Genomic DNA, 27,950 nt, shown 5'->3' with positions numbered 1-27,950 from the left:
TGGTGGAGGTGGTGGAGGTGGAGGTGGTGGTGGTGGTGGTGCTGGAACCTGGAAAGGGAAGAAGTTTTCATTAGTCACCCTTCTAGAACTGAAAGGTTGAACAGTGGCTGTTGGTCATCATGCACTGGTCTAACTTGATGGCAGAGAACATCCTGCCCAGTAGTACACTACAGAGTACTTAGAAGTTGGGATTTTGACTGGACAGTGGTGGCACACACCTTTAGTCCCAGCACTTGGGAGGCAGAGGCAGGTGGATTTCTGAGTTCAAGGCCAGGTTGGTCTACAGAGTGAGTTCTAGGCCAGCCAGGGCTATACAGAGAAACCCTGTCTCAAACAAACAAACAAACAAACAAACAAACCAAAAGTTGAGAATTTTGTCTCAAGCTCAGCCTGTGTTTTAAGTGACATGGAGCTGGGCAGTGGATCATTTCTGCTCAGGCTTTAAAAAAGTTGGAAAACCTTTTCTTTTTTGTGAGTAAAAAGGTTTTCCCTGTATATATGTAAGTGCATCACTTGAAACTTGAGTTATAGATGGTTATGAGCTACTGTGTGGGGGCTGGGAGTAGTAAGATGCTCTCAGCTGCTGAGTCATCTCTTCAGCCCTGAAAAGTTGGAGAGCTTTTCAAAGTTGTCTTATATGTATTTTAGTCAGTCATTGTCTATGTCTGTGCACATGCACACAGATACCAATAGCCGAAACGTACACTGGACGGATGCTTAGGGCTGTTTGCTGCCTGTGTAAACATGGGTGAGCGTGTTTCGGAACCATACTTGATGCACTGCTGTATCAGGCAGGGGCAGGGCTTTGAAAAATTCCCATTGCCAAGGCCTTTAAATGGCAGACATTATCCCAGATACAGTTTGTGTGTTCATTTAGTATGAAGAACTCCACCTCAGAAGAAATCGTCAGACTGTGTGTGGACTCAGGATGGCATGACCTGTAAGCAGGCCGCAGGCTTTTCATGAGTCTGATCTGACTCACTTAGAAGCTTGTATCTCTGAACTGGACCATGTGATGTCTGTGTTTCCTCCCACTTCAGGTTGCGTGTCAGAGTCTCAGGCCTCTAGTTTCACATTTAATTAGAGCTGTCCACTAGCAGTGCAGCGAGCTGGAGGCGAGGGAGCACTCAGGCCAGTGCCTTGTTAGGCTGACGAGGTATTACTGAAGAGGAGACATGCTGGGAACTCAAGCTGTCAACCCACCCAGATCCACTAAAGTCACACCCATTAGTCACTGTATTTGGCCTTCCACTGGCTCCCCCACTCCCCTTTTTTCTTGGATCAAATTAGCCTTTTTGACAGATGTTTGGAAAATAGTCTTATCCTGTAATTTATATTTATAAATCCTTCTGCTACAGTGTGGTCCCCATTCTCTGCCTTCATTGAAGCCAGAGAATAACCTGGGAAAAGGCCACATTTCCTGTTATGAGTTTGGAGGCTCTTGTCTTCTTAGCATACTTTTTGAGAATTCTAGCACCAGGAGATGGAAAGCCAGGCTTTAGCCATGCTTTAGATTCTTCAGAGCAAACACCATCAGCTTGAAGTTTGCCCTCCCCAGACTCAGAGCTGAACCTTTTGTTTGTTTAAAATCCTTATTCTCTTTTACATTAGATTTGGAATGAGGATATTCTTAACTCTGAAAGTCAGTGTGGTTCAAGCTTTCCCACAAGCTGGCAGCCCTTTACTGTGTCCAGTGATGGCAGTTAGCCACACCACTGCTGCCCGGTCCTCCTCCCTCACGTCTGCTGTCTTCTCCCTGGTTACAGGAGATTTTATATGTACTCTTTCTGCCTTTAAGGTATATGTTCCTGTGTGCACCCATGTGCATGGATAGGTATGGAAGCTAGGGGGCAATGACAAGTGTCTTACTTTACTGTTCTCTACAGTAATGTTGTCATTGTCAGGGACCCAGTCTCACTGAACCCAGAGTTAGTTCATTGGTCTGACTAGGCTGGCAGAGACCCACCTACCTCAGCACCCCAAACCAATTACAGACACATACAACTTTACCTGGCTTTTACTGAACAAGACCTCATGCTTGCCTGGCAGGCACTTTTCTGGCCAAGGACTCTCCCCAGCCTGCTGTCTCACTTGAATGGTCTCAGGATCTAGTGTTTTTTCTGCTTGGTGCATATTTTTCCAGGAATGAATGCAGTCCACTTGAGTTCTATTCCTCCTCTCTGCTCTGCCCGAGATGGCCACTCTGGCAGGGCCCTCCTGTCCTTCTGAAAGTAGTAGACTTAAGTCTACTTGCTACTTGAGTGTTTTTAATTGTGACTTCTTACTTTAAACCTAAGAACCTTTAAAAGAACCTTCCTTGTTGCTTTGAATGCTCTTTAAAAAGCAATGGTGTCTGTTTTAGGATTCATGTGTCATCGTTTACACTGCTGTCCTTATTGCACAGTGCTTCTCACTGTTTCAGGAGAGAGGAAAATCATGTCTGAAGCTGTGGCCAGATTGGGGCAGGAAGGTGTCCCTTCTGAGCGCAGTGTCTGAGAAGAGGTCATCCCTTCCTCTTTAACAGCTCAGCATCTGGGCTTCATCAGAGCCCAGGCAGAGGGTGTCCAAGGCCTGCAGACACTTAGCAGAGACACTTGCCGTTTTCCTCAGTTTTAACTTGGCCAGTACTTGAAAGCGCATTAGTGTCCATGCACATGTGCACACGGCATCCAGCGGGTAGCCATCCTCACACACACTGTAACCAGCATACTAAACTGTAGAGAGGACACTTCCCCATCTGTGGAAAAAGCTGCCAGCTTTGTTCTGTTGTCTTTTTTTTTTTTCTTCTTCCTTCTTGCCCAACTGATTTCTTATTCTGTCCAGGTTGGTGAGTCTGGACTGTGCAAAGCTCACTTGCTACACAAAGACAGTGCTTAGGCTAGAAATTCACAGGGGATCGCTTAAGATGTCCCCAGGCTCCTCCAGACCTTTGTTCTCCTTAGCACATTGTATCTGAATTTTTTTTTAAAACTTTCTTCATTTGTTTATTTGTGTGTATGTGTGTGTGTGTGTGTGTGTGTGTGTGTGTGTGTGTGTGTGTGTGTATGTGTGCGCTCGCGGGGAAGGGCGTTAGATTCCACAGAGCTTGGAGTTACAGGTGCTTTTGAGCTTTTGACCTGGTGCGAGGAGTTCACCTCCAGCCCTTTTAGCCCCCGACCCAGTCTCCCCACAAGGCCCTTTCTGGCCAACTGGACTTTGGTCAGGGGCTTCAGAGACTGGTGCACCCTCCTGGCCCAAATTGAGCAGGTTTCTCCCCTCTTCCACTATGATCCTTAACCCAGTAGTACCAGTGTCCACCCCCTCTTAGCCCAGGTTGTCTTACATCATCTGCTTCCTCTCTGAGCCAGGACTGATGGAGCCTGCCAATGTCTATGCCTTCACTGTGGGGTTTTTTGTTTTTTTGTTTTTTTTCCATTTCTAAGGTGCTAATGTAATTTCTTGTTTCAAATCAAGGCGATAGCATCTCTGTCTTCACTGATTAATGGCTTGTAGTGTCTTGCCAAGCTCTGATTTCTTCTCTCTAAACCCTTTCTAAAACATTTTCTCTTGCTAAAATTTGTCCTTATCACTTAGACCCATTTCTCTAGGACAATTCTTCTTTTGCTCCCATGATGCCTAGCGTTTCTCTCAGCACCCTTGCTGTGATGACTGCATGTTGTCTCATCTCTTTCTTGTCTGACTATCCTGTGTGTGAAGCCAGGGCAAGTGTCTGCCTCTGGTATAGCTTATTGCTGGCGTGTAGCAGTGCCCCTGGCATGTAGTCATGGCCTAACACATGCTTGGTGGAAGTGGATGGTGGTCTATGGTGGGGACCCCAAGAGAGGTCCTAATAGGATGTACTACTTGGTTGTCAGCAGTTGTGAGGCTTCTTACCCAGAATTCAGTCTGTTTTGCTCAGTGGTTTCCGACCATTTCTTATAGACACTTGTTATTTCCAAATTATTATTATACTGTAAAAGGAGTTCTTTTTCGGTTTCCAGACTTATTTTTTTTTATTAAATTTTCCATATTTTCATTAACTATATAGTTGTTGATCCCAGGCCTCATGTCTCTAGTGAGGTTTGACTGACTTTCTCTCTCTCTCCCCTCTTCCCTCCTTCCCTTCATCTGCTCTACTCATGCAGCCACTGGCTCCTTCTTTGAAACAACTCTGGTCTCCCTAGCTTCTCCATCTCCATTCCGTAATCCAGCTGGCCACCTCTAGAGGGCTGGATTCCTGCAGCCGTTGGTTTCCTGCTGGCCTGTGGACTCTGCTGCTTGTGTCTGCTCTGTCTTGCTCATCACATCTCTTTAATCTTGCCATGGCATACTTTATTTGTATGCTTAAGTTATATTGAGTAAATTGTCATCATCTGCTCTGTGTATGTGTCCCATTCTGAGTCCCTGCATTATGCTCCACCTGAGTTATTCCCTGAACTTTCCTCCCCACCCCTTCTTTCCCACTACTGTTGTTGAGTCAGAGCTCTCAGTACATACAGTGTGTGTGTATACTTTTGTGTGTCTCTGTGTGTGGCATATGTACAAGCTTGTTGTGTGTGTATACAAACATGGCTACTCCTAAAATAGCTACGTGCTGAATCCACAGACAGCCTGGGTCCCATGTGCACATGTGCAGGGACACTAATGTGCTTTCTAGTGCTGTCCAAGTTGAAACTGAGAAAGGCAAATGTCTCTGCGTGAGGTTGAGTGACTTTCCCATGGCAAGTGTCTCTGGCACCCGAGTGCCTTCCACAGCCACTCTGTACTTTATTTTTTGAGCCATCTCCCTGCCCCTGAGCTTTTATAACAGCCAACTAACTGTAAGTTGGTCACTCTGTCTCCACCAGCTCATCACATTAGTCCTTCCCTACGTAGTCTTTATTATATACAACTCTGATAGTCATCCTTCCTGAACCTTTGATGACCACAGGTTCATTTTTGGCCTGGTGTCAGGGCTCCCACCCTACTTACTCAGCCATGACACCCATCACTTTTTTTATCATCAGAGTTCCAAATTGCTTCCATGTCACTGAAGCCAAACAAATGAGGACATTTGGATTTTGTCTGAATGTAGCTTATGTTTCCTGCTGCCATGCTTCGGCTGAGGGTGTTCAGTCTAGGTGGGGCTTTCCTCCCCGGCCATTTAGTTTCTCAGGACCACTTAACCCACCCTAGGTACTGCCAGCTCTGCGGCATTTGATGTTCTGTACTTGCTAAATGGAATCCTCAACATATCAGAATGCCTGTGTGGTTTCTTTTGGTTTTAAGCTGGTCTTATGACCCATTTACTTATTTGTTTGTTTGTTTATTTATTTCACCTGGGCCTTTAACTGGTATATGTGCTTTCTGAGGATAGTGAGAAACAAGCCTAATGTTCTTTGTGTATTAGGTGTTTAATACACCTATTAATGAATAAAGGATCATGTAAACTGATTGGCTTTGTAAATAGTCATCCTACCAAGAGAATTCTTTTCTCTTCTTCTCTTTTCCTTCCATCCATCCATCTTTTCTTCCTTCCTTCCTTTCTTTTTTTCCTTTATTTCCTTTTTTTTTTTTTGGTTTTTCAAGACAGGGTTTCTCTGTATAGCCCTGGCTGTCCTGGAACTCACTCTGTAGACCAGGCTGGCCTCAAACTCAGAAATCCGCCTGCCTCTGCCTCCCAAGTGCTGGAATTAAAGGCGTGCACCACCACCACCCGGCCTCCTTTATTTCCTTTTTAAAATAATTTATTTACTTTAATTTTTTCAAGACAGGATCTTATTATGTAGCTCTGGCTGTCCTGGAACTTACAATGTTGACCAGGCTGGCCCCAAAACTCACAGAGACCCACCTACCTCTGCCTCCCACATGCTAGGATTAAACGGAGGCATCACCGTGCCCAGCAAGTGGGTTATTTCTCTATTGCTTTTTGTATTTGTAAGGATGATAAGGGCAGCTAAGATGGCCCATGTTTTTCAAGGTGACCTTTCTGGGAGCACTAACATAGTTTAGGCTTTGTGCGGTCTGTAAACCAATAATAATTTGTTTTTATATTTTCAAGAATTTGAAAGAGGAAACAAATAAGAGTATACTCCAGATGTGATAGGTGTCTGTGCAAAGCTGAAAACACTGAGTTTCAGTTGTGTCCCATGACCCGTGCCTCAGTACTGGGGATCAGAGTCAGGCCTCACCTGCCACTTAACTGTCTTCCCAGCCTCAAAAATACCCTCTGACCCTTTATGGAAGAAGTGCACTGACCACTAATCTAGAAATACACCTGATCTGCCTGGAGCTGCTGCTGCTGCTGCTGGAGCTTGGAACTGTCTGCCCCCTGACAGTTTCCCAGGCCCTCTCCTGGCAGAGGAGATTCCCTTGGGGGAAGGAAATCCTTAGGCCTGGCTTCAGAAGAGTTTTGAGTGGCGTGCAAATCTTTCCTGGGCTCTTTGGCACTTGGCGCTATCTCCCACAGATAACCAGATACAAATGAGCCGTTTCTTTCCATTATAACCCTCACCAGAGCCTGGCGGACTGCGCAGCTGGTCCAGTGAGTCCTCTTCCAGAGTGAGGCTCTTGGCATATTTGAAGAATGTTAATTGCTAAGTACAGGCTGAAGTCGAAGAGCTTCATAATGTCCTTAAGCTGCTTTAAATGTACATAGCCTGAGAAGTTTAGGCTAGAAAGGGTCTGGGAGACCACCGAGTTTACCATAGTCCTTAAGAGCAGGGGCTGTGAGCCAGACTGTGTGGCTCTTCTCCTTAATCCTCCTGGGTCTCAGTTTCTTCACCTTTAAAGTGGGGCTAAGAATAGCACCTAGCCATTGGGCTTGTGAGTATCAGCAGCAAGTGCGAGCATTTCCCACAGCCACATTTGACCAGCGTGCTGACTGCAAAACAGGACTCTCCACATAAGCATTCCTGTTTCACTGATGCTTTTAGTAGTTGTCTCATTTTATATTGTAGATACTGAGGATGAGGGGAACAAAACGATTTTCCTTCCTTACCTGACAGACAGAGTGGGCTAAAGCCCAGCTGCAGCTTTTCAATTCAATGTTCCCTCCCTGTTACCATGTGTTGCTTGTAGATATGTGTTTAACACGTGTAGATTAAATCATGTGTGTTCACTTGTGAGTGGGGTTATATGTGCACATGTGTATACGTGCATGTGGAGGCCAGAGATAGATACCAGTGTCTTTCTCAGTCAGTTTTCATCTTATTTTTTAAGACAGGGTCTGTCACTAAACTTGGTGCTCACAGATTCAGGTAGGCTGGCTGGCCAGTGAACCTCTCGGATCCTCCTGGTGCTGTTTTTCTTGTGCCCACATTAACAAATCTACACCACCACACCAGGCTTTTATACCAGCACTAGGCTTGGTCATCGCCATTGCTCCTTATTTTTATTTTTCATACAGGTGTTACCCAAGCTGGCCTTATGCTTCAAGTTCTGTCTCAGCCTCCTAAGTGGTGGGATTATAATAATTGTGTCACCAAAGCTGGCTTGGATGGCATATATATATATATATATATATATATATATATATATATATATATATATATATATTAGATTTCTTTATTTTACTTTTTATGTGTATGAATATTTTGCAGGCCTGCACTCATATACAACACATATCTGCCTACTTGAATTGCCTGGAACTTGGGTTGTAGATGTTTATAAGCTAGCCATGTGGATGGTGCTGGAAATCAAATTCAGGCCCTCTACAAGAGCAACAACAAGTACTCTTAACTGCTGAGCTACCTCTCCAGCCCCTGGATGATTTTTAATAACTAGAAAAAATATATGGCAGCTTTTTAGATAAAATAAGAAAGCTAAGTTATTTTATAGCTTAGTCTCCTGTCTTTCCTGTGTCTCCTCATCTTCTCACCTTCATGATATGGACATTATTTTGTAGCCATGTATTGTAAAATTGAAGTGCTGCTCATGTGGCAAGCATTTTATTATCCTAAAGAAAACTCAGAGGGTTGGAGAGATGGCTCTGGTTAAGAATACTGCCAGCTCTTAACGGAGGATGTGAGTTCAGTTCCCAGCACCCAGGTCACATAGCTACAACTGTTTGTATCTCCAGCTCTAGGGACCCAGTGTCTGTAAGCACCTGTACTCACATGCACATAAACACATAGACAGACACAGCAGTAAAAGTTAATCTGAAAGAAAACTTGCTACTCCAGTATGCCTTTCTCCATGGCTCACCTCCCATAGCTCTCAATCTGCTTTCCGTCTTTACAGTTTCACATATTCTGTGTGTTCCGTGTCAGTGGGATCACATGGTGTGTGATATTTCATGTCAGTGGGATCACACAGTGTGTGACATTCCATGTTGGTGGGATTACACACTGTGTGGTCTTTTGGGTTTAGCTGTTTTTAGTTAGCATGTTTTTATATTTGCATATAATATATTATCTACATGTTATATATAGCACTTCATCTTTCTGAGGATGTGCCACACTTGATTTACCCACTAGCCTTGGATGGCCATTTGGGTTGTGCCCTTTGACTGTAATAACACTTTTCTTTCTTTTTTTTTTTTTTTTGGTTTTTCGAGACAGGGTTTCTCTGTGTAGCCCTGGCTGTCCTGGAACTCACGCTGTAGACCAGGCTGGCCTCGAACTCAGAAATCCACCTGCCTCTGCCTCCCAAGTGCTGGGATTAAAGGCGTGCGCCACCAACGCCCGGCTCAATTCTTTTTGGTAAGAATCTGGGAGTAAAATTATTGTTTCCAGGCAGTGGTAGAGAATGCCTTTGGCCTTTAATCTCAGCAAATGGATCTCTGTGAGTTAGAGGCCAGCCTGGTCTACAGTTTGAATTCCAGGACAGCCAGGACTGTTACAGAGAGAACCTTGTCTTGAAAATGCAAAACAAAACAAAACAAACATCATTATTCTCTAGTTCCAGGTTTTAACATTTTGAGGCATTATGGAATTTCTCCTCTGTGATGGTTTGTATATGCTTGTCCCAGGGAGTGGCACTACTAGGAGGTATGGCCCTGTTGGAGTAGGTGTGTCACTGTGGGTGTGGGCTTAAGACCCTTACTCTAGCTGCCTGGAAATCAGTATTTTGCTATCAGCCTTCAGATGAAGATATAGAACTCTCAGCTCCTCCTATACCACGCCTGCCTGGAAGTTGAGCCATGTTCCCATATTCCTGCCTTAATGATACTGGACTGAACCTCTGAACCTGTAAGCCAGCCCTAATTAAATGTTGTCCTTATGAGAGTTGCCTTGGTCATGGTGTCTGTTCACAGCAGTAAAACCCTAACTGAGACATACTCCTTGGTGGCAACAAAACTGATCTGTAAGGATGTTAGTTGTGCATTTTGTCGGCATAGGCTGTTAATAATACTGTGTTACAGCTGTCCTCTTGTGGATGAAGCAACTCTTCACTGTTGTTCCTTCCGAGTTTGTCTAGCACTAGTGCTGCTGGGCATGTGACTACCCAGCTATGACCTTCTGTGATGAGCTTATTTCTCCCTTGCCTATCCCTGGCACCTTGCTATTGATATGCTTTGTTGGTTGATCATAGATATTCGGGTTTAATCTATACACCCTCATCTGTTTTGTTCCTTCCTGTTTTTGGCCGTTCTCTGGATCGGACCACCTTCTTTGGATTGCTGTTGCCTTCCTGTACGTTTTGAAATCAGACAGTGCAAGTCTTCTTTATCATCTGTCAGCCTCCTCTGAGTCTATGTGAATTGAAAATTGGCTTCCTTTTTTCTGTAGAAAGGCAGATGGGATTCTGATAGGGAGGTGTTGAATCTGTGAACAGCCTCGGATATTGTTGCTGCCTTGACAGTATCCAGAACATGAGATGTTTTCCACTTTATTTTGGTCCAATTTGGGTATACTTTGTATTTCCTGCCTAATTGTTCTGGCTAGAACTTAGGTTGGATCATGTGCTAGATTTTTTTTTCTTCTTTCAAAGCTAAGTGTATGAATAGCCTGCATTTTGTTTGTCGTTTCCTCTGTCTGTGCTCTGTTGGGTTATTCCCAGCCATTGGCAGTTGTGAATAAGGCTACTTTGCCTGCAGATACACATCTTAGATTCGAAGCCTTGCTTTCTTTTGGGGATATCCAGGAACACTTGACAGAGTGCATGGGATCATCCTTTCAATATGCTGCTATATTAGTTTTGCTAATATTTTATGGAAGATTTCAGTGTGTGTATTTATAAAGTATAATAGTATAAGGTTTTCTTATGCTTTGTTTGACTTTGTTGTAAGAGTGTTATTGATCTCATACATCAACTTAAAAAGTCCCTTTGATCCCCTCTTTTCTCCTCTTAAGACTTTGAGCTGGGGCTAGAGAGATGGCTCAGTGGTTAAGAGTACTGTCTGCTCTTCCAAAGGTCCTGAGTTCAATGCCCAGCAACCGCACGGAGGCTCACAACCATCTGTAATGGAATGTGACACCCTCTTCTGGTGTATCTGAAGACAGCTACAGAGTACTCATATAAATACAATAAATCTTAAAAAAAAAAGACTTTGAGCTGCATTGGTATTATTATTATTTTTTTAAAGATTTATTTATTTATTTATTTAATGTATGTGAGTACACTCACTGTTGCTGTCTGCAGACACACTAGAAGAGGGCATCAGATCCTCATTACAGATGGTTGTGAGCCACCATGTGGTTGCTGGGAATTGAACTCAGGACCTCTAGAAGAGCAGTCAGTGCTCTTAACCACTGAGCCATCTCTCCAGCCCGGTATTATTATTATTATTATTATTATTATTATTATTATTATTATTAATTTAAAAAAATAATTATAGGTTTGACTAGTCAAGTCTCCTGCATGCCTCCATACTTTCAAACTTATATATATATATATATATATATATATATATATATATATATATATATATATTTGTTTTGTTTTGTTTTGTTTTGTTTCGAGACAGGGTTTCTCTGTGTGGCCTTGGCTGTCCTGGAACTCACTCTATAGACCAGGCTGGCCTTGAACTCAGAAATCCACCTGCCTCTGCCTCCCAAGTGCTGGGAATTAAAGGCATGTGCCACCACCGCCTGGCTCTGATTTAACTTCTTTATGTATGAAAAGTCTGTTTTGATTTTCTATTTCTTCTTGAGTCATTTTTGGTAGCTCATGCATTCCTAGACATTTTTACCTTTTCCAGAAACTTCCACATGGAATTCATAGTGGCTGTGCTAACTTACATTCCTTTTTTTTTTTCACATCCTTGCCAGTATTTATTATTAATTAAAAAGTCTGTGTTTTGGTCATAGCAGATACTTAGCGTTTGCATGACTCTTATTTTATGAATATTAACTTTTCCTATAACATTTATGAGGTATGCACAACTGTCATTTCTATGTTACAGACAGGGAAAGCAATTGACTAAGAAGATATAGGTGACAGTCACGGACCTGCACATTAAGGGTTTGAAAGAATCATGAAAGTCTGAGTACAGAGTCTTTTTCAGGGCCCCAGGTAGCTCAGGCTAGCCTTAGACTCACTATATAACTAAGGATGACCTTGCACTTCCGATCCTCCTGGCTCCATCACATCTGGTCTTCTGAGCGCTGCTAATGGAATCTAGGGCTTTGCACAAGCTGTGCAGGCACCTATCAATGGCTACAGCCCTAGTGCCCAGTCTTTTTATTAACTACAGTTTATACTGCCTTTCTTAAGTAACAGACACCTGCCTTGTTCCTATGTCACTGGTGCTTGTGTAGGTGGGAACACTTGTTTTTTCTATTCCTAAGTGGGACTTGGGTGTCCAGAGACGGATTGGTGTTGGGACTCGGTCTAGTGGGAGAGTAGCACACCCTTCTACAGTCACATAATGTACTGAAGGACTCTGAACCATTCCTGGGCAGTTAACCACAATCCTCAGCCAGAACTGTTTGCTTCTGTGGGAACAGTCAGAAGGAATTGATTTTTAAATCCATTTGTCTAAAAGGTTTGATGGTGGTTCCACAGAGACGATACTGTTTGGACCCAGGTTGTTGATAAGTCACATCTAGCCGGGCGGTGGTGGCGTATACCTTTAATCCCAGCACTTTGGAGGCAGAGCCAGGAGGAATTCTAAGTTCGAGGCCAGCCTGGTCTACAGAGTGAGTTCCAGGACAGCCAAGGTGACACAGAGAAACCCTGTCTCGAAAAAACCAGAAAAAAAAAAAGATAAGTCACATCATGAGAAAGGCAGATACGGTTGGTTCATGCACAGGGTTTGTTTCTTTTTGTTTACTTTCTTCACTGTCGTCTTTCAGGGCCATCCGAGTGCCCAGAAGAGCCTCCTTCAGGTGGACCAGAACTGTGTGCGCGGTTCTTACGATGTCTTCTCTCTGCTGCGGTAAGAACCTCCTTAGAGTTTTGGGATTTGGATGGATCTCTGTCTTGTGCCTCTGTGGTGCTGAGGTATGAGGGAATGTGTCGGGTCTTGAGAAGCCAGAGCTCAGGCTTAGCATTGTTTAGTGAAAGCTCCACAAATCCAGTTGTTCCAGTGATTTAAGTTTATCTCCTGGACGAAGTCTTTGAGAAGCCATTTCCTGTCACTGGGCAGTGGGAAAGAGCAACCAGAAACTGTAGATCTTAAAGCAGAGCACAAGGTTCTTGCTGGTCTGCAGAGTACGGACATCACCAGAACTTATCAACCATGCTTCCCCAGGAGAGCCCACCCACAGCCCCAGGTGTGGCCTAGGCTTTTGACTTGCTCGGCATCTTAAGAGGGCCTGCATGACAGGGCCAAGGGAACTTTGCAGATATCCAGGGCTCAGAGGCTTAACTGCCTCGGCTCTCTGTATGGATGTGTATGTATACGAAATGCTTGGGATTAATTTTGAAAGATTTAAAAATTTGTCGTCAGTCTTACATGTGGTAGATTATCAGGGGGACATTTCCCAGTATAGTCAGCACAACACTCAGCCTTTGTTCAGCTCAGATTGCTAGTGGAAATTTGATTTGGGTAGTGTTTTTCTAATGTTTACTTAACACATCATAAATTTTAGAGCATTACATCTCCTCTATAGATCTTCCAGAAGGATTCATGAAGAATGGTTATTTTATAAACATTATACAAGTGGCCTTTCCTTTGTGAGCCTTGAATCTTACATTTGATGACATAGAGTTTGGTTACGTGACTTGTGAAAATTACTCTTAAGGGACAACAACCCGAAATCTGCCTCATATGCTTGATGACCTTTGACCTGTGTCCAAGAGGTATCTTCAATTTGACAGCTTGGGATGTGTAAACAGATAGGGTTTACTAATTCAGTGGACATTCTTTTGAGTTTGTTGAATTGGGGACGTAGTTAGTGATGAATAGAGTGTCCGGAAATAGTTGAAATGTGAATAAGCTGCTACATTTCCTGACCTCTATTTTCCTTAGTAAAATGATAGAAAGAGAGCATTTTTTGAAAAGGTTTTTTTCTAAGTATGAGATTATGCAATCTTATGAGAGAAAACAATAGAGCTAAAAGAAAAATTCCTAACTTAGAGAAAAGGGAGGCCCTTGGGATAGTTAACAAAGAAAAGAGGGTGTGCTAAGGGGTGCTGAAAGCTCTAAGCTATTCAGGAGGATAGGAAGTAAAGAGATGGGGTACCATAGGAAATGCAGTGAGTGGAGCTGCAGGGATAGCTCAGTGGAAAAGCACTCACCTGCCATGAGTGAGGCGCAAAGTCCAATCCCAGTACTTCTAACTGTCCGTTTACTCCAGTTCATTTAACAGTTCATTTAACTGCTGCTTGTGGCAGGAGAAGTGGTGATAAGTATAGTTTATAGGTGTTTTTTAAAATCACCATTGTAGTAATTCATTGCTACAAAACAACATAGACTCATTTTTGTGTGGAGTGTGGTGGTCTATGCACATTGTGTGTACACATATGCGTATGTATGTGTGTGTATGTGACTGTGTGTGCACACAGGTAGGCGGAATATGCGCATACAGAGGTCAGAGTAAGACATTGGATGTTTTACTCTGTCACTTTCCACCTACTTGTGTGAGGCAGGGTCTCTCACTGCATGGTAGCTTTCATCTCTGCCAGGCTTGTTGGTCAGTGAGCTCCTGGGATCTTTCTGTCCTCACAACTGTGGTTGCAGTCCTGTTAGTCAAGACCTCTTGCCAGCCCCGAGACTCAGTTTTTCTGAGCCAGATTAAACATCTGTTTATCAACCAAATTACCTATCTGGGTGTTGGTATCACCTTGCACCCAGAAACTCTAAGTTGTACTTGTCAAAGTTAGTGACCCTTCCTGCTTCTTTGAGACAGTAGCAGGCAGCCATGGTCTGCCCTGCTGAAAGCACTGCTCAATGGGGCTTTCTGCTGTGGTAGATGTGGAATGCTTGCCGGGAACTTGTGTTCCTCCCAGATTCTGTTTCTTTGTTCTTTTCTCTATTTACTTAACATTGTCCCCGAATGGGGATATTTTAAAAAATATTTTTTCTTTTCCTATTCCTTCTTGATTTATAACACTTTTGCTATTTGGCCTATAATTTGAAAACATAGCCACAGCCGGCATACAGTACAAGCCTCTAATCCTGCTCTCAGGTGGCACAGGTAGGTGGACCAAGAGCTTATCATTATCTTTGGCTACATGTCAAATTCTGGGCCATCCTTGGACTACATGAGACTCTGTCTCCAACAACAACACCCACACTGTCTGAATTCCTTAACAGGCCTTTGCTTTAGAGTGAGAACCTTAGTCTCCTGACTGTGGTTTTTAGGAGTATATGCTAATTAATAACCTGCACCAGCTAGGAGGCTTTGTACTGCTCCTTTGCCCTAATACTAAGGGAAGATGGTCTCAAGGTTGAGGCCAACCTGGGCTGTATAGTGAGTTTCAGGCCTGTATTATAAGTGAGACTTTGTCTTAAAGTTAAAATAAAAATTAATAAAAAGTTCTTTAACTGTATTGTGATCCTGGGAGCCATAGTTTCTTTCTTTTTTTTTTTTTAAAGTTTCGTTTTGACTCTTAGATTTATTTATTTACTTAAGATTTATTTATTATTATAATTAAGTACACTGTAGCTGTCTTCAGATCCACCAGAAGAGGGCGTCAGATCTCATTATGGGTGGTTGCAAGCCACCATGTGGTTGCTGGGATTTGAACTCCTGACCTTCGGAAGAGCATTACCTTCGGTGCTCTTACCCGCTGAGCCATCTCTTCAGCCCGAGTCATAGTTTCTTAGTAATGCTTGCTGGTGAGTGTCATGGGAAACCAGGGAATCTTGGTGAAGTTAGGACTTTGGAACACCTAGACCAGGGCATGCACCAAAACCACAAACTTCCCATAGGAGTTTTTGTATTATTTGTAGGAAAGCAGTCAGGTGCTTTGGCTCAAACTGGAGACCCCAGGCTAGCTTTACCATCCCCACAGTAGTAATCAAGTCTGCCAGAGTTGCAGTCAGTGTGTGTGGGGTGAGGCAGTGGACTTTTGTTAGCTCTAAGATTGCAGCTTTGTTTTCCAGCAAACAGACAGGAGGCATTTGGCTTTTGTGTTCCATACTTTGAGATGTTCACCACAAGGTGTCAATGTTGTTCTTTAATTGACATTTGAAATACCAGTTACTTTCCAATTTGGATGAACAAGTGGCTAGAGGGAGGGCTTCCGTAAAACATGGATCCCTGTTGTGAAATGCTATTCAGTAAGTAGTTGTCCAAATCTAACTTTTCTTGTTTTAGGGGCATAGGTAATTCAATAAAGCTCAGGGGTGGGGGCAGCTCTGGATTTTGTTGTTGCCTTTTAAACACTATGCATGCTGGTGGTAGTGAGTTACTGAATGGGTATAAGAGAGTCAGCATGGTGAGGTGTACAGTTTAGAAGTCTATCCCTGGGGTCATCATGGGATAGACCCAGGATAAGACTGGAGTTACAAGGTCACCTCTAATCTTGCTACTCTCTGAGGGTAAAAGATCTTTCAGGGTATCATCCTCGGTCTCACCCCTTAATACTTTGTAAAGAGGGGACCATATTGTAGGCTTTCTTCTCCTTGGAAATGCCTCGTTCTTTCCAGGTTGATACACATGAAACAGCATTGACACCAGCTGTGGTCCTCTGCGTGGGCCCTCCTACCAAAAGTGCTGGGTGCTGGTGGGCTGGTGCAGGACCTTGGGTAGGATCCTCCCCTTTTATTTGCTCCTGGCTGGTCATGTAAACGGGATGGTATTTGTCTCATCTGATTAGGGATGTTGGGAGGGTGAACGGAGGCCAGGAGTGCGAAATCCCTAGGACAGCCCCCACTGTCAGCTCTTCTCTGTGATGCCTGAGTTCGAGCTTGTGCTGCTGACTCTTCCTCTGAGCATCATCTTCCCCGTTGCCTTCCTGCTGTTTTTACGTTCACTCCCGCTTTCACAGTTAGCTGTGTTCTCTCTGGTCAGTCATGATTTTAAAATGTTCTTGTTTATTCACACTGATGACGTTGAAGGCTTCTTGCAGGAGGGATCCTTCACCTGGCCATGTCTCTCGTCATTGTCTGGATGAGGTTCCTGTGCCCGGGACTCTGCAGTAGTACTTTCCCTGTCAGCTCTCTTCCACTTGCACAATTTCAACCCACCTGTCCGAATGCCAGAAGCCCCCAGTCTAGATCCCCATTCCTGCCTTTCCTTGGTCTCAGGTCTGTGTTTACCAGGGCTGTTGGGCTTTCAGGCATGTCCTTGAGGAGCCTCAACTCCAGCTTGGCCAGATTCACTCAGCAGCTTTGCCCTCTACCCCTCCTTTTTCTTCTCTGGTATCAGCACTATGGTTCTAGAAGTCAGAGTCATCTCTGTTTTCTGACTCTTCTTCCTTCTCTGGGGCTTACTTGGCTCTGAGTCCTCTTGAGTCGTCTCTCTGGGTGGCTGAGTGTCACCCTTCCCTGTTCTTCTGTCTGCCTTCCTGGCTGTGTCTTTTTGCTGCAGGTTTTTTTCACATGCTGTCAGTAGCTCTGCCTCACTTGGCGTTTTACAATAACACAATTCAGTGGGTTGCAGCTCTTGCTCCTGCAGAGGACCTAGGTCTTGTTTCCAGCACCCTTGTGGTGGCTCACGGTCAACCATCTGTAACTCAGTTCTAGGGAATCCGATGCCTCTTTTGATCTTCCTGGGCTCCCCCCACTCCACACATGTATGTGCTTAGGCACACAGGCATAAAATGAACAAAGAGCTGAATCAGGTGTGCTGGGATTAAAGGTGTGCACTACTTGTCTTGGCTAAGTATTGATGGCAATACAATTTTTTTGTGGTAAAGCTATTCCTTTTTTTCCTTCAATAGATGAGGACATTGAAACACAAGGCAGTCAGTAGCTTTTCCATGGTCACACAGCTGGTAGTGTGAGCTTGTCCAGGTCCATAGATGGGTGCCAAAGCAGGTCCGATAACCCCCAGCCAGGTTCCAATGTGTGTGTGCATTTTCCCATTAGAGTCCATGGCTTTTAAGTCAGTGGAGTCCGAATACTGCTTGCTTAGCAGAGAAGCTCTTGTGGAAGAGCAGAGACAGGATAAGTTTCAGAAAGATTCTCAGTCAGAATGGAAAGTTTTGGTATTCTGTGCAAGCATGGGTTAAACAAAAGCTGTGTTTATGTATAATGGCATATTTCTTTTATTTTTATTTTCTTCTTTTCAGTCTATATAATATAGATATGTATGCTTATATTAATATTTATAAAGGCACACACTTTGTAAAAATAGGATTTTAATAATTGTTAGTGTAATTTTAGGTGGTCCCTCCTTTTACTTGTTGGCTTTTCTCCCTTTTAAGCCCCCTTTCCCCATTCCTTGCCAGAAAACCACCCAAACCCAGAACCCACGTCCAAGTGATCTTCAGTCGCACACTGCTGTGTCAGCAATCTCTGCTTCATCTCTAGCTGTCTGTATCTTTCCCACGCTCTCTGCATATGTCATGAATACTATGTGTGGATATGGTTTTAATTACTGATTTACAGAGTTGGATGGAAAACGTACACAGTAATGATTCTCCGTTTCAGTTCCCTACTCAACATGGCCTATGCAAGCCCCTCCAATTCATTCTCTGATGATTCAATCATAGTCCCTGCTGGAGCTAAAGCACACTTACACACCATTATCCTGTTTTTATTTTTACATGTACTTCTGTTTAGCAGTTTACTTCTGTGGGGCTGAGGTTAAGAGCACTGCCTTCTGTGTGTGTGTGTGTGTGTGTGTGTGTGTGTGTGTGTGAGAGAGAGAGAGAGAGAGAGAGAAAGAGAGAGAGAGAGAGACTGACCTTTGGGTTGCACACATGCACATGACATAACATATACACTCTGGGTTTTCCATCTTTTATTTCTGTGCTATAACCCTGGAAGTCGGGTTCCTGAGTCTTAAGAACATATTCAGTTTAATTCTACGATGGTTCTTCCAGAGTCACAAACAATATGTGGTGTTACTTTAAGTTTGTTCTAAAAATGAAAATCAACTTTATTGAAATTTTAATGGGAAAATTTGATTAAATGAATTTTTATATTAACTTTGGGAGAACTGTCTGTTATTCTTAGGTTAGTATTCCCACCAAAGCTATGTCTTTATGTTGGCCCACTTTGCTCATTTCCTCAGTAATATTTTAAGGTTTTCTTCATGTGATCGTTTGTCTTTATACTAAACTTGCTCTTAAGTATGTTAGACTTTTTGTATATTATTTTGTTGTACATATTGAATAAAATATTCCTATTTAGTAGTAGCTATAACTTTCATTTGTGTTCTTGTGTACGTATTGCTACCATAAGAAACACTATAATGTTAAGAAAATCTTATTCTCAGTTACTATATCCAGTTATTTACCTTACCCATCCCTCCTCACCTTTCCTGGCGAGCGTTACCAGGCGTGGCTTCTTGCTTTCTGAGGAAAGTTCTCTCTTGGTTTTCTTGGGATGCACATTGTCACTATGGAGAGGATGGACCTGGAGAGCGTGGTGGTGCCTGCCTGGATAGTCAATAGAGTGGGAACAGAGAGGGTTAATCCCACAAGTCATTCCAAAGCCCTGTGAAGGATTCTTGGCTTAGCATAAATGTTAATTTTTCAGATGTTATTAAAAAGGTGAGTGGAGTTTAAGATGAGCGTGAAGAGGTGAAGAACCTCATCAGAGGCAGTTAAGTCTGTGGATCATCTTCTACCCGAGACGTGCTCTCTCTGCCTGCTGCCCAACACGAGCTCCCTCTGCCTGAGTGCACCGATCCTGGCTTGGGTTCACAGGGTTATTTTACTCAGGGCAACTTTGTTTAAGATGTCACTTCGAGTTAGGCCTCCAGCATCCATCCCTCGTGGCTGCCTTGTAACTTCATTTGCACTGTGTTGTGCATGTTCTGAGGCAGCTTTCCAAGGGTTAGTGATTTCACCCTCATGTCCATGCCAAGGAAAATAACCAGTTACCATTAAACACCCACCCCACCCATCACTTGATTTTTACATCCAGTTTTATTAAGAGAACGTATCAGAGGCTTTGGAAGACTCAACACCTTATCCGCATCAGGGTATCTCGTGGCCCCAGTACCACAGTTGTTCTAAAGGTGAGTGCTACATCTTTGAAGAAAATCAGGGTTTACCCTGTTATCTCCTGACAGTGTGCTTATAATACTGAGTTCCTGCAAACTGCTCCTTAGGACTGGAAACGCTCCTTGCACGTAAGAAGCCAGGTTTTACTTTAGGGACTTAGATTTTAGTTAGAGATTAACAGGGCTAACAATCAAATAGTCTTTTATTTGTTGAAAGTTAGTAATAATTTCTAAATATTTTATGTTCTAGACATATCAAACTTCTTTCTTTTCTTGATAAAGGCCTACATAGCAGACAGGGAAAGAAAGTGCTATCCAAAGATCTAGAATACAAACAGCACTTAGGGCTAAAATTTTTGCATACCCTTATTTTTTTTTTTTTACTTTTTTTTAAGTATTTGAGTTCCTATATGTGTACCATGTGCATACCTGGCACCCAGGGAAGCCAGAAGAGGTATTAGATGTCCTAGAACAAGAGTTACAGATGGCTGTGAGCTGCCATGTGGGTGCTGGGAACCAAACTTAGGTCTCTATAGAGCACCATGCTCTTAACTGCTGAGCCATCTCTCTAGCTTCTGGATATGTATTTTATAGTACCACAATAGACATGCTGCTGTTATAACTCTGTTTTATTATTAAGGAAACTAAAGCTCAGAGAGGTTGAGCATGTTGGTCCCAAGTTATCCATTTAGGAAGTCACCAGGGGCCAGAAGGGCAGATAACAAAGGCTTTATCAGTAGATTCTCCATTTAGTGTGGACACTTCTCTTGACACACCTCTTTCTTATTGAGACCACTCAGTGGCAATTGTCTCAGTAAAATCTCTTTGGTGGGTACACCTGAGCATAAAATGGGCCAGGCATCTTGATGCCATGGAGACTTTCACAGTGGGCTCTTCTGGTGTCCTCCATGGTGTACCTGTGACCCATGGATGTTGTTGTGTGTGTGCTTGTCTTCACTGTTATCTGTCAGTGTGGATGATCTAACACTGACTACTCCCTTCCCCCTACCTTGCCTGTTTCCAGGCCTGTCTTCCTTTCATTCACCATGGAGGTAAGATGGTTTTTTCACATAAGTATTCTTTCTTTGTTTTCCCTAAGATTATCTGATTCTAGGGACAGAGTTAGGTTTGAACCTGAGTGGCGCTGACTTTAAACAGTTGGTGGGGAAGTTATCTGGAGACTGGAGTTCATGAAGGCTTTGGTATAAGCCAAGCAGTTGACTCAGCAGCATTTAAGGAGCTAAGATTGTTATGGTGCACCAATGAAAATGTACTGTCCAGATGAGGTAGGCAATGGGCTGTTGGGCTTGGAGTCCATTAGATCATGTTTGGAATATTCCACCTGGGCACCAGTTTACTGTGATGAGACAAAGCTTGGGGAGGTTGCCAGCATCATGGCCATTCTACAGCTGTCTTATAAGGACTAGTTGGAATAGAGGATACTTAGCCCAGAGAAGGAGCAGGTTTTTGTCCTTAAGTCTTTAAGCAGTTATTTGGTTAATTTGGTGAATAACAGTACAGTGAACATCTGTTGACCAAGTATTCTCTGCCAGGGAAGTTATTATCTATCTGCTTTGTGTTATTTACCCTGCAAAGGGGATTTTTCTTTTTTCCTTTTTTTAAAAAAATCTTTAGATCTCAGAAAACTGAGACCCAGCATTGGGAATGACTCACTAAAGGTGGCACTGGGCCAAAGCCAAGGCTTCTGATTTAATTTTCTTTCTTACTTCCTACTTTCCTTGTAGGTTTTTGAGCTCCTTAGGAAGGGATACTTCTTGGAGGTATGCTGCCCCTGAGAATGAGTGTTCTGATGCCCATATGTGCTGGTGTCTGACTTGTACCAGATTCCACCTCTGGAAGATGAAATACAAGTTCTATCTTTATAGACGTTGTACCCCATTGGGAAATAAACAGACAACTTTTGGGTAGTTTTTATTTTTCCCCCGGTAGTCAGTGAGGGAGAGCAAAACTGGGGCAGGGGTGGGGAATGCCGAGGATGGTCAGATGAGATATTTTTAGTTCACGGAGGATTGCACAGAGGGAAAACAACTGAACAAAAAGACTTGGAAAAGATAAGACAGCAAGCAGAGTGAGTATCTGGAAGAACATTCCAGAGAAGAGTGATCACAGGTATCAAAGACTGGGGGTGAGAGGGAGTTTGGTTTGTTTCAAGAACAGCTACAGTGAGGAGGTTGTCTTGTTTGAATGTAGTGAACAGGTCATCCATAGGGTTTTAGATACTTGCCCCCCACCCCTTCGCGCTCCTCACGTACTATATGAAGCGTGTTCAAGGGTCCTGAACAAAAGGATAATGTGATCTGAGTTACATAAAGAAAATGATCTATGATCTGGGGATTTAGCTCAATGACTAGAACAGGTTGTGGCATTTCAGGGTCCTGGCTTTGATTCCAGTACCATAGAATAAAACATATAGACAAGATAAGAGAGTGACTTAGCTGCAGTGGAGAAATGCAGTGGTCATATGCTGACACAGTTTTCAAGTCAGCTAGCTAGACCTGCTGATGAACTAGATAGAGGAAATTGGACGTAGGGATAAATGTTTGCCCCAAGTAACTAGGTTGATTATGGTGAAATGATAAAAACAAATGCTTTAGGGTGCCTTAGATGAGATAGGTATTGACAGGAATTGAAGTGTGTTCATAGTATGTTAGGTTGAGATACCAAGGAGGCTGTTGTTTGTGTGTATGTGTGTGTATGTGCATATATGTATTTGATCTCAGGAGCCAGTTGATGACCAATAAATGAATTAGGGATTGCATCAGTGTAGTTAACATAAACCACTCCCTGGGAAATATTTATTATCTCAGGGCCAGGGAACTACAAGTGAGAGGCTGTTAGTGTGTTACTGTTGCTCTTCCAGACAGACCCATTGTAGTTTTGAAGTGCCAAGAGCCATCCTGGGCTTGGAGAGGGATTCTGAGGAAGGGGTGTTGGGGAGCAGCAAAAAGAATGACTTGAAGCCAAATCTTGGATATGTAATGCCATGAAAGTGTTAGTGAACCCGAAAAAAAACCAGATAGGAGCCAATTTGGGCTCCCTGCCCACCAGCCCTGACACAGCAGGATGGCTTTGATGAAGAGGAGCCCTGAATATGGGGTAAGGCTTTATAGAAAGCAACATGCAGGGGTGAGTGTTTCTAGCCTGGCAAGTATCTAATTAGAAAGCTACTATGGACTTTAACATAATTTACTGGTGCTGGGAATCAAGGTATAAACTTAACTTCTGCTTCCCTCTGCATTGGTGGTCATTAGGCAGGGGACAAGTTGTTGTGAATTAACCTAGAAATGCTGAATTTTTGGGGGAGATTAACCTGGAAATGCTGGTCTGTTGGGGTTAGCCTAGAAACAGGAGATACCAGCCTGTTAATTTGTCTGAGTTCAAGTTTTCTAAAATGGAATCTGAATTTAAAAGATTTGGTCTCTCAGGTCTGACAGCCCATTCTGTTTGAGACAACTTTCTGAAGATCACCAGACAGCTCAGCTCTTGCAGACCCAGTCTTATTTACATATCAATTCAGTTGTCCACTCCAGGTTCCCTTTTGATTATCCCACCAATCAGCATTTTTTTTACCTTAGCACCTTGACTCTTGACTCCTAGAAAAAGTCAGCAAGCACATTTTTCTTAACATTGCAAATGAATTCAGAGATCTGCCTGCCTTTGTAAGCACAGGCAATAAGCTAGCTGAGTGGGATCTGGCTCTGAGATCACTTCTTCCACCATGCATGGGAAACATTGCCCCAGGAATCTGCCTGCCTTTTATCTTTCTGACAAGCTGCCTCATAGTGCAGCTGCCCCTGTTCTTTTAGCCCATGAGGCTCCTCATGTAATTCATATTGCATCCTTATATTTTGCATAGTTGGGAAATTATATATTTTTGAACTCATATTTTTAAAGTTCTTTCCCACAGCCTTAAGGGATGTCCTGAAGTAAATCACAGCATTTACCATTTTACTAAGAATATTAAACATACCCTTATTTCTCAGACTCATGCTGTCTCTGATTATCATGGAGTCATTAGCCTTGGCAGAGAGAAGATCTCCCAGAAGAGGAATATAAAGTAAATTATGTACATTATTATACAAACAAGCCTTGTGCCTAGCAACCATCAATACTCCTAGAGGCCTATGCCCTGCTGGCTCTGCTCCAGGGCTGGGAATCATATCACACAGTTCCTTGTACATGGCCATGCAGGACTTGACACTTAAGCAGCTGTTGGAGAAATGGCCACCCCACTCTCCATGCCTGAAAGAGGAAGCTGCTTGCAAAAACTCAGAGCTCCGAGGCCAACAGGAAAGAGAACCTCCTCTAAAGCACCCAGTCTCTGTTTAAAGGATTCCAGCATTTAACAGAAAATCTGCACAGGCAAGATTGGTGAGATCTAGAGCAGCATGTTCCAGAAGCCTAAGTAAATCAAGTGTTTTGAAGAACAGGATCAATTGGATGCCAGGTTGCTGATTAGATAGAATGAGTCCTGGGAGCAGAATGCTGACCTCAGCATCTTTGAGTGCACTGATGATGGCACAACAGTTTGGACCATGTGATGGAAGTGGCTAGTGGACAATGGGAGTGAGGACATGAAGAGAAGAACTGAAGACGACTGTTTTTTTTCTTCTGTCCAAAGGAACAAGGAAGCAGTACTAATACTAAAGGAGAGGACGACGAAGGATGCATTTTCTGTTCACCGAATTTATATCCTACCAGATGATGTATAGACTACAGGCACACTGCAGTCACATAAACCTAGTTAAGGGAGTATCAGGGTGGATGGCAGGCCCTCAGAAAGGAGGAATGTGCATGTTGATGTCACAGTGGGAAGCAGTGAATAGGGGACAGTCACAGAACCCCTTGTCACAATTACAGATGTGAGAGTGATGCTTTCCCCTGTGGCTGACTCTGCTTTTCAGTAGGGTCTTCTGGCAGGTGTGAGGACAGTGGAGGAGATTTGAACATTTGTGGACAAAGAAGCAGGTAGGGATTTACTATCTCGGATTACAGAATGGCTGGGTCTGACGTTTCCCAGTTTCCCCGTTTCCCAGTCTTGAATTTAGGTGGTGACCTGGATATAAAGCTCCTGTGTCCTATCTCTACAGTCTCCAAATCACCGGGTCTGTGGTGGAGCCTCAGGATTGCATTTCTAACTGTCTAGGTGATCATGATGCCGCAGGCTCGGGGAGTATTTTGGGGTCCTGTATATAAGAGATTATTCAGTGTCTGGGTGTGCCCCCCCCCAAGTATTTAGTCACTTGGGTCTAGAGAATGAATGTATTGACTGTGAGTTCAGGGGTCTGAAGAAAGGACTGAAGAAGTTATTGATAACAGTAGACCTTGAAAACTGAGCTGAATCGGGGAGAAACAAGGACAATACAAGGAGTGGTGGCTTGTGAAGAACTGTTGGGGCCAAGGGATTGGAAGTTTCGGTGGTGATAACCAGATATCAGAGTGGAATCCTGCAGGTGTTAGACAGGTGAAGGTGAATAATCAAATCAGATTCATGATACTCAGGTTTAAAATAAGCTGTTGATATTATCATGATGAGCTGCTTGGAAGTCAAGAGTCAGGGAGGTAGAGTACCACATGTGTCTTCTATATGATGTTGGGGGTATCAAGAGCAATGGCAGATGTAGCAGAAGAGAAATTCTGGTGCTAAAATTTCCTATCCTAAGCTAGAATCATTTCTGGAGGACCATTGGTAATAGCAGCAAGCAAGGAATCTAGCACAATCAAATATTATGCAGTGAAGGCCCGAGAGCTTTTAGGGATGGAAGATGCCAATAATCTGGAAGATGATGGAGATTCAAGGGGGCCATCTTCATCTCATCAAGCTCACTGTTCTGTAGGGTACAAGAGAAGACCCTGAAGCCTCATTTGAGGCATCCTGCTCTTACTCAGTTCTCAGAGCAACTGTCTAACAGGAGGAGATCCTGTCCTCACTAGTTGGGAAACCAAGGATTAAAGTAACTGGTCTGACAGCCATTGTCTGTGAACTCATGAATCCATGGAAAGTGTGCATTGACTCCATGCAGTTGGTTTTACACCCAGAGATATGCTGCTTTGAAGGAAGGCTGAGCTCCCTGCCAGTGGGCGAGTGCTTGCCCTCCGCAGGCTGCAGCTGACAACTCAGTAAGTGGTGTGAAGAGACAATCTACACAGGGTGAAACAATGAGACAAACCCATGCTCTTGGCTGTTGCTGAAGAGGGTGGGAGAAAGGAGACTCAATTCATTTAATTCTAACATAAGACTCTGTGATTGTGGTGGTTGAACATTATGAATACACTAAATACCAACAAACTAGACATTTTCAGACAGTCATTGCATATTACATTTCTCATCGGGATGAAAATATCTGTGACTATTAAGATGGCTATTGCTTCTATGTGCTGATAACTCTTCATTCCCAGCGTCACATGAGGCTCTTTGGGCACAAGGAAATAGAAAGGTGGTCTTAATTTTATGGGCCATAGAGTGTCTGATGTGGGTATGCATGGTTCTGTGTCATGCCTGGGGTGCATCTTCCCCTAAAATCATTTCCAGCATACTGGGCTAGGGAGGGAAAGAGCACTCCAGGGCCTGGCTGCCACTTCTCACCACTCGTCAAGGGCATCTTTCCAGGTGGGCTCCACTGCAGCGTCAGCCTCGGATCAGAGGCAGGCCCCTTTGCTCATTTCTCAAGATCAAAAGCTTGAACTTTTTCTTTATTCAGTTCAGAAATATCTGGACTGAAAGACCCCCAGAACTGGGGAGATCCTTACTCAAGTCTCGGGATGACGCGACCACCCAATGACTCACGAGAGACCGAACTTTCTGCAATCACATGAGGTTTATTGGGGATACCGGTACCGGGGTTGATCTCATGACCATGCTGGCCAGATGAGTTCGACCCCGGGGTCGATCTCGTGACCATGCTGGCCAGAGTTCGACCCCAAACACAAGAAGTAAGGGGTATTTAAAGGGAAAGACCACAAGCTGGGGGCAGGGCGAAGGTTACCAAGGAAACATGACATAAAAACAGTGGAAAATTTCAGAGGGACCCAACCCAAGGTATTTAGTTAGGGAGGGGAACACATTCATTCTAGGAATGTAATCTTCATCTACTGGTCGACAGGGTGGAGAGTCTCATAAACCAGTAGACCTTCATTCCTAGTTCCGCCCTCATTGTGGATCATTCAGGAGGGGCAGGTATCGGGAACCAGAGCCCTAAGGCTCTGAGTTAGCCAAGTTCCTGGAACTACCTGCTTCACATTTTTGGCTTGATACATAGGTTTTCCATGCCCCCTTTTAGGTAAAGGTTACACATTATACATACATTTCTATTAAATGTCCTCATTTTAAATTCTAAGATTCTCCAGCCTTTCAGGACAAGGATTAAACTGCTAACTTGCTATTTTAAAAGTGTCTTCTTACCTGAGTCTTTTGTCAAAGGCTTTGGTTGGTCCTGCAGAGGGCTGCTGGGTTTCTGTGAGGCCTCACTACAACTTAGCAGGATGTCTTTGAAAAACATGCTCCTTTGTGTAAAGCAAAAGGGATTACTTAATGGTTGTGTCTTCCTGGCCAGTTTCCAGTAGGAGCTAGGCACTGCTTTCTCATAGTGCCCTGGCGTAAGCAGCCTGAGTCTGGTGTTATGACAAATTACCTGTTCTTTATTTTGTGGTTTTAAAAAAATCTGTCCTTGTTTTATAAAATTAGCTTGAAACCTCATCAGAATGTTGCTGTTAGTGCCAGATACATTTTCTAACATTGAAAAACAAATTAAAACAGCTTTATGTAGAAAATTTCTAAAATAGTACACATTTTCATATAGTCCATGCTTGATTAGTCTCACCTGTTCTTTTATCGTGTATTAGTATGATACACTTCTTACGATTAGTGAACCAGAATTGACATGTTACTAACTAAGACTCACACTTTCCTCGGATGTCACCACCTAGGCCATCATAGTGTGCCCAGCCAGTATGTCTCCCTAAGCTTCTCTGAACCATTAGTTTCGCAGTTTTATTGACTACCCTGACAGATTTGAGATATTTTTAGAATGTCTCATTGGAGGTGTCTGATGTTTCTGTCATTATTTGATTGGGTTTATAGGTTTGCCAAAATTTTGTCATGATCAATTGTGGCTATGAGAAAACATAGATTACTAACAATCAAGAGCCTTGCTATATGGTATCCTTATCACTCATGGAGCCTATGTTGTGTGATAAACACTGTAGTTGAAAATTCAAGGATTAAGATGTAATAATCTAGAAGAAGAGCACTGGTGAGTTATTTGAAATTCAGTGTCCTTGGGACATTGTTTTGTTAGATTCCTGCTATTAGTAGGGCCCTGTGTTTCTGTCAGCCCTTCCATTCTATTCTAGGGAAGCTGTTCCCAAAAGAACAGAGTCCTGCCTGGTCTGCCTGGTAAGGAGCCACCCCAGGGCACATTCAGCCAGTCAGACTCTGGAAGGAACCTGGGTTAATGTCGCGACCACCCTCGACCAGCAAGAATGACGCAACACACTCTCGGGCTCTTCTCCTGCAGTTTA

General features: G+C 43.4%; 1 protein-coding gene across 2 annotated transcripts in view; it reads left to right on the top strand.

Moving 5' to 3' along the window:
* Uvrag (UV radiation resistance associated) overlaps nucleotides 1-27,950 on the top strand; it is a 298,170-nt gene that overhangs the window by 77,032 nt on the left and 193,188 nt on the right. For both annotated transcript variants that reach the window (XM_031387482.1, XM_031387483.1), the window contains exon 6: nucleotides 12,198-12,280. In XM_031387482.1, coding sequence (XP_031243342.1) covers nucleotides 12,198-12,280 — 83 coding nt within the window. The remainder of the gene's footprint in view (nucleotides 1-12,197; nucleotides 12,281-27,950) is intronic.

This window comes from Mastomys coucha, unplaced genomic scaffold (genome assembly GCF_008632895.1).
Source record: "Mastomys coucha isolate ucsf_1 unplaced genomic scaffold, UCSF_Mcou_1 pScaffold21, whole genome shotgun sequence".
Taxonomy (NCBI): domain Eukaryota; kingdom Metazoa; phylum Chordata; class Mammalia; order Rodentia; family Muridae; genus Mastomys; species Mastomys coucha.
Note: the sequence above shows the minus strand (reverse complement) of the source record. Positions and strands in the feature narration are given on the sequence as shown.